General features: G+C 39.9%; 2 protein-coding genes across 2 annotated transcripts in view; one reads left to right on the top strand and one right to left on the bottom strand.

Annotated features, from left to right (window-relative positions):
• Nucleotides 1-879: 879 nt before the first annotated feature.
• LOC139938965 (uncharacterized) lies at nucleotides 880-6,330 on the bottom strand. Its single transcript, XM_071934649.1, has 2 exons — nucleotides 6,200-6,330; nucleotides 880-3,200 (listed from the first exon to the last, which is right to left on the bottom strand). The coding sequence occupies exon 2, from the start codon at nucleotides 3,182-3,184 to the stop codon at nucleotides 1,688-1,690; it is 1,497 nt and encodes a 498-aa protein (XP_071790750.1). The 5' UTR covers nucleotides 3,185-3,200; nucleotides 6,200-6,330; the 3' UTR covers nucleotides 880-1,687.
• A 329-nt stretch (nucleotides 6,331-6,659) lies between these two features.
• Nucleotides 6,660-10,248, top strand: part of LOC139938606 (rRNA methyltransferase 3, mitochondrial-like) — a 44,856-nt gene continuing 41,267 nt past the window's right edge. Inside the window, exon 1 of the mRNA XM_071934198.1 lies at nucleotides 6,660-7,080. Within this exon, the coding sequence (XP_071790299.1) occupies nucleotides 6,662-7,080 (419 nt within the window). The 5' untranslated portion in view covers nucleotides 6,660-6,661. The remainder of the gene's footprint in view (nucleotides 7,081-10,248) is intronic.

The raw sequence follows: 10,248 nt of genomic DNA, 5'->3' as shown, positions 1-10,248 counted from the left end.
AAATTGGGCCCTGCAAATAACTGTGGACCTCCTATTGTCCCTGTTTTGTTTATAAACACTTTTTTACTACAGCTCCCATTGGTTTTGTACGCGTTTTCCAACTGTAGACCTTTCCCAAACCGTGGACCCTGTTGCCTTCTTTTGTTATCCCCGGTTTAAGTGTGTATCATACCTACTCGCATCCACTCAATGTTTTTGCACTCTGCGGACAAATTCCTTTATTCTCTGCACAGAAAAATGTACAGAACATTGTGCACAGAGTGTCTGAGATAAATGTATGCATGTGGGTAGTTTTCAGTATGACTGAACCATCAAAAAAATCAAAACTTAATCATTTCTGGATTCTCAGAAGATTTTATTTTTTATTTCCATCTTCTTCTTATAATATTAATTTCGTTTTGTTTACCCATACAAGTAGGCCTACATATTATTTTTAAAACTGTTTTTAATATTGAACCGAGTCCAGCTACTAAATTCTTGTTAAAACAATTTGAAATTAATTTCAAGAACAAATATTACCACATAATTTGCACGGATCCACCATGGGCAGGTAGAGCTGTGTTAAAGGAACACGTTGCCTTGGATCGGTCGGGTTGGTCTTTGAAAAGCATTCTGTAACCGTTTATTGTAAAATGTATATGGTTAGAAAGATATTGTAAAAGTAGAATACAATGATCTACACAAATATGCCTCGAAATTGCGTGGTTTTCTTTTTACCCTGTCGACTAACACGGTCGGCCATTTATGGAATTTTGACTCCCATAAATGGCCGACCGTGATAGTTCGCGACGTAAAAGGAAAACCACGCAATTTTGAGTGATACGTGTGTGTGGATCATTATATTCTACTTTTAAAACATCTTTCTAACCATATGCGTTTCATAACAAACGGTTTCAAACGCTTTTAATAGACCAACTCGTCCGATCCAAGGCAATGTGTTCCTTTAAGGCCAAGTCACACTGCAGCGATAACGATCACGACGCAAAGAGAATGCATTCTATTGGTTGAAATGCTCCAGCCTGAATACGCCCACGCTCATTCAACCAATCGAGAGCGGGCATTTTTTTTTTATCGGGACCTGTGTGACCAGGCCTTTACAACCGACTTCAAGTTTCCTTTGTATTGTCTTTAATTAAAAGTCCTTCTTTATCATTGTGACAATACATTTGTACAGAGTTACAGGGCGAGTCAAAAACAAGTTGACCGGGATTGGTGAAGTTTTTCAAAACAAATGAATGACACACGAAGTTCAGTAAAACATATTTTGAAGGGTATATTATGTACTTTTTCCTAACAAAAAACACAATGTCCACAGATTTACATTAAACTTACATAGTTTGAAGATTATGATAGTAGAAAGCTTCCCTTGAAATTTTACTTACTGAGGTGCTGTAGTTTTAGAGAAATGAGTAAAAGTAATAATTTTCATCTCAGTTTTAGCATGTAAAAACATATTAACCAGTTATGCTATGGTTTTGGTATATCATATCTGGTTTAAGGGGATTTTACTCTTCAGTATTGATACGTCGATGAGAGTTAAGGGACATTTCATATGTAAAAAAAAAAAATTATCCAGTGTGAATAGGGGTTTGTCAGCCAGTGATTTCCTCTAGAAAGTTTTTCCCACAAAAGTTACAAACAAATAGTTTTCATCAAGTCATGCCAGTGTGGACTTGCAGATAGCGTGTCAAGTAACTTTTGATGGAGAATTGTTCTCCACAATAGTCACAACAAGTGGTTTCTTACCAGTGTGGACACCCTGATGCTTTTTCATGTGTTGTCTTTGAGAGAAGGGTTTCCCACAAATATCACAAACATATGGTTTCTCTCCCGAGTGGGTACGATGATGCTTGATCAGCGTTGATTTATTCGTGAAAGCTTTGCCACAAAAGTCACAAACAAATGGTTTCTCTCCAGTGTGGACACGCATATGGTTTGCCAGGTGCTGTTTCTGACAGAAGCCTTTCCCACAAATATCACAAACACATGGTTTCTCTCCCCTGTGGATCGTACGCTGATGCTCCCTCAGGACTGATTGATACGAAAAAGCTTTTCCACATACGTCGCAAACAAATGGTTTCTCTCCAGTGTGGATACGCTGATGGTTTATCAGGGTTGTTCTTAAAGGGAAGGCTCGTCCACAAAGCTCGCAAAGAAATGGTCTCTCTACGGTGTGGATGACCTGATGGGTTGTGAGGTGTGGTTTTTGAGAGAAGAGTTTCCCACAAATATCACAAGCAAATGTTTCCTCTCCAGTGTGGACACTCTGATGGTCCATAAGGTGTGATTTCATTGTGAAAACTTGTCCACAAATGTCACAAACAAATGATATATTTCCAGTGTGGACACCCTCGTGGCGTGTCAAGTAACTTTTGTTTAAAAACAGTTTTCCACAAAAGTCACAAACAAATGGTTTCTTTACAGTGTGAGTGTGGACACGCTGGTGTTTTGTCATGTGTTGTTTTTGAGAGAAGGCTTTCCCACAGATATCACAAATAAATGGTTTCTCTCCAGTGTGGACACGCTGATGCTCCATCAGGTGTGATTTCCTTGTGAAATCTTTGTCACAAATGGCACAAACGAATGCTTTCTTTCCAGTGTGTACTCGCTCATGACGTGTCAAGAAACTTTTGATTGAGAACCGTTCTCCACAAAAGTCACAAACAAATGGTTTAACTCTAGTGTGGACACGCTGGTGTTTTGTCATGTGTTGTTTTTGAGTGAACAGTTTCCCACAGATATCACAAATAAATGGTTTCTCTCCAGTGTGGACACGCTGATGGTCGGTCAGGTGTAATTTTCTCGAGAAAGCTTTACCACATAAGTCACAAACAAATGGTTTCTCTCCCGAGTGGGTACGTTGATGACTGGTCAGCGTTGCTTTCTTCGTAAAAGCTTTGCCACATAAGTCACAAACAAATGGTTTCTCTCCAGTGTGGATACGCTGATGGTTTATCAGGACTGATTTCCCCGTGAAAGCTTTTCCACAAATGTCACAAACAAATGGTTTCTCTCCAGTTTGAACACTCTGATGACTGGCAACGGCTGATGTCTGCGAAAAGGTTTTTTCACAAACGCCACAGGCAAATGGTTTCTCTCCAGTGTGGACACTCTGATGACTGGCAACGGCTGATGTCTGCGAAAAAGCTTTTCCACAAGCGCCACAGGCAAATGGTTTCTCCATTTGTGAGAAGACTTCTCTGTAAAACGGAAAAAGAAACGGAGAGTTATTGTTTGTGTTTTTATAAAGTAGCTGTGTTATTCTGACAGATAAAGCAAGGACAAGGACGATAGTGGTAGCTCTTCAAGACTCACTACGTATTTCATATGAAAATCCATCGAGTTTGAGCCATCCAACCTCCTAGTTTAGCCTTCAAGGCTGAAAGAAGGAGCAACGCACTGAAGACTGAAGTCCTTGATGAATGGGAGACTTTTTGAAAGCTCTGTCACTAGAGGGCAGCAGACCTACCAGGTAAGGGTGCACAACTCCTACAGCAAACAATGGCAAATGCTTGAAAATTAAATCATATACATTGTCATACAACTAAATTTCAGATTACTTCTCAAGTTTTGGTAGGTCAGCATTTTGGAGTTTTTGCTAATTACCCTAGAAGAAACACTCCCCGAAACTTGGGGAACTCGTGTCCAGTAAGTCCTGTTCCAGAACAGTTTGGTTTATGCTGGCAATGTGTTATGAAAAACAAGTTTGGCTAAATCTAAAATACAAAATCAAAAACACGCAAAACACAAGGTATTTGCTGTCGGTGACCGTCACTCATGCTTCTCCTATTCCTAAGTTGTTGACATTACCCAGAGCCGTATATATACTGCTCTGACATAACCCGGTTAAGAGCGCCCTCTCTTGGTGATTGGCAGATAGTCTAAAGTTTCCCATTCAGTTCAGGTTCTTGACAATGATAATTTTGTTCAGCAGCTTCCCTTCAATTCAAACCTTTCTCTGAATGCTCTCTGCTAAACAATGCACACGTACAAAGAAACAATTTGGACCACTGGCACTTGTGAATGAACAGATGTTTAACTGCCGATTAAATTGGGTTTCCTCCACTACTACTACAACTACCCTAGCCTTTAAAGGCAGTGGACACTATTGGTAATTACTCAAATATTAGCATAAAACCTCACTTGGTAACGAGTAATGGGGAGAGGTTGATAGTACAAAACATTGTGAGAAACGGCTCCCTCTGAAGTGACATACATGTAGTTTGCGTTTTAAAAGAAGTTATTTTCCACGAATTTGATTTCGAGACCTCAAGTTTAGTATTTGAGGTTTCAAAATCAAGCATCTAAAAGCACACAACTTCGTGTGACAAGGGTGTTTTTTTCTTTCATAGTTATCTCGCAACTCCGACGACCAATCGAGCTCAAACTTTCACAGTTTGTTATTATGTTGATATACACCAAGTGAAAAGACTGGTCTTTGACATTTACCAATAGGGTCCACTGCCTTTAAACGATCTCATAAAACTTACCGCGATTCTGCTTTGCTGCGCCAAAAAAAAAGAAGTTCACCTACTACTTACCTGTGGTTCTACAAATAAAAGAACAATAACATTACGAATGAGTCTATGGTGTGAATTACAGGCATATATTATAAAAAGAAGAAGTGAAAGACGTAAATTTCCATAACGAACTCCATACCATAATAATAGCACAGGGTCAACCTTTGCTACACCCATAGAGCTAAATATATTGACTAGAGTGCTAACTTGCTCTGCGTTTAGAAGCCACCCTGGGCGCAGACATGTTTAAGGGAACACACACACCTACTCTGGAGTATGCCTTGACAGTCTGGGATCCACAAACTCAAGACCTAATTTCCAAGATCGACATGGTACAGAGATGGGCAGCCCGCTTTGTTAAGTATGATTAAGACCCACATCACAGTCAGTGTAACCTCAATGCTACAAGATCTGCAATGGCAGACACTGTGCGAGAGACGAGCAAAAAGCAAAGTCATCATGCTTTACCGAATCACTAATGGCTTAGTGGCAATACCATCCTGTCCACCACACCTAGTTCTATCGACATCACAAACCAGAGGTCACTCCATCTAGTTTCCAGATTCAACACTACCAGATCTCAGCATTTCAGTATTATTTCTTTCCTAGCGCCATCTGCCTGTGGAACAACCTGCCAGCATCAGCTGTGACTGCCCAAACCATGGAGCAGTTTAGGAGCAGGCTGAGTCCACTGACCCTACGTTAGGACAGATGGGTGGCATTTTTTACTTGCACCCTTTTCACTTGTAAATAGCAGATGTCGTGTTCCTGATCAGCACTTTGCACCTCACAGTATGACTATACTCTACTCTACAACTTACAAGAGGAATATACTACACCATATAGATAGACAGATAGACATGGCCGCAAGCATTCTTTAAACATGACGCACATGACGACCGCAGTTTGTATGCTCATCAGCAGATTGTGCGTTCACAATTGCTGCATTTCTTTGTTTGATGAGTTTTAGAAAAGAACAAACGCACTATTCTTGCTATCGTGCAAATAGCTGTACAAAATTTCAAGCTTTTGTATTGGTTTGTACATAAACATGGATGCGCCTACACAACATCAACAACTTAGTGCATGGTTTACGCTCTAGTCAATTATGCGTTTCATATAATATACTTATATAGCTCTACATACATGGCTACACCTAACCTTGTCCAATCCAACAATAATAACAAAAAATGCTTATTACAACGGCAACTTTCCTGGCATGTAAACTTTTGAGGGCAACTGGATTACTAACTACTAAATTGCCTAGCCCCACTTGTGAGGCCAAGGCTAGCTGAAGGATTCAGCTATCCTTGGCCACACAAGTGGGGCTACTATTGCCGATTGGGCTTTAGGGCCAACAAAGCGTTCACTCAGCCTCAGCAACCGTTATTAAAATATCAATATAGGGGCCTAATCCACTATTAAAATAGTCAACAACTTTGATAAAGTACTCGGGAACTTCTGTAACTACGGTAAAACACTACCATATCGCAACTAGTAAATAACAAACTTTTCACATGCCGGCCATGTTTTTTTTTTTTTTTTTAACGAGCCCTAGTGCTGTAGGCGGGTCTGTAGGCTATTCCTTTTTTCGAAAAAAAAACAAACTTAACAAGCCCCAACGTTCTCTCCTGATCGCCCATCTTTAGAAACAACAAACAAAGAAAAGACCTACTCACTTTTATTCTGCACGCACGGGGCGGGAAATAATTGGTTGGTCAGTGAAGATTAATCTGTGATTGTAGGTGATTTCGTGGAAATATTGGAGAACATTGTTGATGAAAACCATGGACATTTTTTAGAACGTGATTAATTAAGCCTGCCAATAGAGGGCGCCATCTACATTTCCACAAGATTAAGAGAACGTTTCGTTTGTTGATAAACAAACCGCCCTGGTTTGGTCTTGGCTGGCCTGGACGGCCGAATGTTACCAAAATCACAATTTTTGCAAACTTTTAAAAAATTTACAAACAGTAATAGAGATCTGTGTTTGATTTGCATTTATGCCGTTCCATAGTTTTTTCACAGACATAAAGAAGGTTCTTTATGTCTGTGTTTTTTTTTCCCAACCTCGGCAAATTGAAATAGCGCCCTCATTGTCGTTTCTGTCGCAGTATTTTAGTTCCAATATGGCGGCGCCCATGCGAAACAGCATGCGCTTTCTGGTGACAATTTCCACGTTCAATAAACCATGTTTTCTGACTCAAACTGTGGTTTACAAGTCGACAGCTAGACATGTAGCAACCACGACGCTTAATCTGGCCAGGGAGGTTCGGCAAAGACAGACGAATTGTGAAGAAACGAACGAGTCAACCAAGAAGAAAAAGTCCGAAACGGAGCCGCCGTCACTGACGGCGTCAGGAGGCGGCCGTGACGGCGGGGTGTTCGGACCGCTGTCCGGGGAGCTGTCAGTGTCAGGAAGGTCAGACCTTAGACGACGGTCGGATGATAATCAGCGATTGCAGCGACTCTCTGATTTTGATTCCGAAGATGAAGAAAAGGAAGTTTTGGGAAACAAGATCACTTATGAAAAGGCAAAAGCAGATGACAAACGAATCGGGTCAGTTCCTTATCCTATTTCTAATCTTTTTCATCATGCATATTTGTTTAGCTTTGTTTGTTATTTTATTTTTTATATAGTATAAATGTCTTTTCTCCAAATAAATTAACATTTTGGAAACATTTTACTTCAAATTACGAGGAGGGTTACATTGTCGCAACTTTAAGTATCGAAAGAACACATGACTTTAGCCCCACTTGTGTGGCCAAGCAGCCAAGGCTAGCTGGATTCAGCTAGCCTTGGCCATACAAGTGGGGCTAACATGACTTCTGCTTCTTCTTCTTCCTTGTAAAGTGCAGCCTTCAAATGATTGAAGATGTACGCACTGCATGACAATGGTTCAAATGCCATTGTCATATAGGTTCTTTCGTTAATGAGTTAAGTTGCGATAACGTTTTCCTCCTCCCAACGGCCGTCCATAGGGGGTTTCAATAATGCAACTATATTAATGGGTTATGCTTTCCAGGACTTTATTTTAAAGACATCAAACGCAGTACTCTTTTCTGTGTTCTGGTCGCCCACACTACTAAAGCATACCAGCCCCTAGCCCAGGTTGGACGCCTCTCCAGGGCTAACCAGCCCCTACTTCTAGAAACTATATAAGGCTCCCCCGTGGAGCATAGTTTCTAAAAGTAATCAGCCCCATACTTTTTTTAACAGCCCTGTAAAGTAACTATGGCTACCTCTTTCGACCTATTTTTACTGTTGCATTAAGTTGACAGGGAGGGCAGTTTACCTTGCGTCCCCATTGGATTTGATTTTGTCATTCTACTGAAAAGTCCTGCAACCGATTTCACGTAACGCCAGGATTAATCCTATCTCGAGTTAGAACGAGTAACCCGTCCTAACTTAGGATGGGTTCAATGCGTCCTACGCCTTTGGATACAGAACTTTACTCGTCCTAAGTCCTAGGATTAATCCTAAGTTAGCAGGAGTTTGGTGAAATCGATGGCTGGTACTTTACAAAGGAAAGTCCAATGGGAACACAGCTTAAGTCTTGACTGATTGTAGTGAGGCTGGTGGTGGAGTTAAGATAGTGTGGAAGAAGAAAAACTTAAAGACTAGACTTGTGGTCTGTAGCGGTGATATAGTTGAGTCGTGGCGGTGGCGTAATGATTCAGGTTTTGTGATCAAATACTGCTCCCACGAGAACACTGCTCTCGCGCAAAGCTGCTGGTCTCGCGAGACAATCTTTAGTGTTGCGAGAATCAAGGAGAGATTGGGAACGACAGGTCCACTAAAAGACCCAAGGAATAATGTTGACTCAATATGTACATTTGAAAGTATCAGGCAGTTCGACAAGAAAGATTAACATGACTGGTATGAGCTGATTATTTTATTTCATTACACGGTGGCTGTGAAATAGCCTGAATTAAAAACAACAAAATGAATTTGATCCTGGCTGATGAGACTGCACTAATAGTAAACTGTTCAAGCCTGGAATTTCATCTTAGAAAGGATAAGGCAATTTTCATTTTAAAAAGGGCACTTCCATTGGAAATGTTAAGGTCAGTGGGAAACTTTTGAAGGGGCACCAAGGCCAAGACCAGGGGCAACGGAGGTCATGGCCTCTGTGGGCTGCATGTAATTCCAGGCCTGGTATTCATTGGACCTACAATACCAGATTAGTCTGAGTTCTAAAAGATTGAATGTTATTTACAGACTACAATGTTCAGTTAATGTTTGATTGATGATGAAGATTCCTAAAAAAGGGGGCATAAAGAAATTAGCTGTTACTGGGAAAAATAATGCATCTTTTTTTAAAGCCGTCTTAAAATCAGCTTGATTTGTTCTGATTTGCTCTGTACTAAGTTAAGTCCCAACATTTATTCTTAGAAATAAATTCTTTACCTTGCAGAGCATTTAAAGACACTGGACACTATTGGTGACTGTCAAAGTCTTTTCCATAATAGTATTTCGTAAATCAACCATAAAAGTATTATAGTTCAGGAAACAATTTCATCTAGTCCATGCATAGATTTGTCACACCACGGAACGATTTACATGTAATCCAGAAATTTTGCAAAGCAAAACGTTAGACAGAACTAATTGTGTGCACACTGAATGCAAATATTGAGTAGCAATTTGTGATTTTCGGGTAGCAACTGAAACATTATGTGTTGCATTTTTCGATGCTTTAGGCCTTCAAGGGAAATCACTCACTGCACACTGAATACTAATATTGAGTAGCAAATAATAATTTTGGAGTTGCAACTCCTGTTTTTTTTTCGTAGCATTTTGCTCTGCTATTATACTACAATGGAAATCGTTCACTGCATTTGGTTAACAATATTGTTTCACATTTAAGTGAGAACAATTAAGGATAAATAGGAGCTGGTGACAACATTATTATTCACAAAACCCTAACAGTTTTAACATCTAGTAAGGCATTACGGATCTTTTCTTCCATGGTAAAACAAAACGCAGCAAAACAGATTGCAGCAAAACTACACAAATCTACAAATCACCCAAATCTTATCTACATTAATTTGTTTTTCAAGGTTTATCCCATAGTAACTTTTTATAACATTGAATTAAAAAGGTTTTTAAAGTTAGTACCAGTGCTTTAAATCACATTTGATTACTCTTTGTGTTCGCTGAAGGTGCAGTAAAATAAAGAGGTCTTCAATATCTCAAATGAAATTCACCAAAGTGCACATTACTAAAACATCAAATCACCAAATCTGCAAATCACAATATCTTATCTACAGTATTTTTGTTTGTTTTTTAAAGTTTTTCCCATAGTAATTTTTGGCGAGCTGCTTTAGCAGAATGCGAGCCTATGTATACCGATTTTTGTCTGTCCGTCCGTCCGTCCGTCTGTCCGTCCGTCCGTCTGTCCGTCCGTCTGGCCGTCCGCGCTCAGTGGAAATGTTAAAGTTTTTGGTTTAAAGAGCCAATAAAGGATGATCTCAATATTTCAACTATTACCTTTTATGGCCAAATAGACATCGTAGATACCGGTTATTAACCATTTTACTCTCAAAATTTGCATTTAGTAATAATTAACTCGAGTAAAAAATGCACCTGGCCGCCCGGCTTTTTCAGCCGAGAGTCAAAAGCTACTTATGAATGATAATGATTATGTAATACCCCTGTGACGTGAGCAGCGGCTAAAAATCACGACGGTCGACGGGTCAAAGACATGACAGAGGTAAACACACACAC

Source organism: Asterias amurensis, chromosome 6 (genome assembly GCF_032118995.1).
Source record: "Asterias amurensis chromosome 6, ASM3211899v1".
NCBI classification, from domain to species: domain Eukaryota; kingdom Metazoa; phylum Echinodermata; class Asteroidea; order Forcipulatida; family Asteriidae; genus Asterias; species Asterias amurensis.
This window is presented reverse-complemented; position numbering and strand designations above follow the sequence as displayed.

Coding starts and splice junctions, on each gene's coding strand:
- LOC139938965 (XM_071934649.1), bottom strand. CDS start 3,184: ATGGAGAAACCATTTGCCTGTGGCGCTTGTGGAAAAGCTTTTTCGCAG.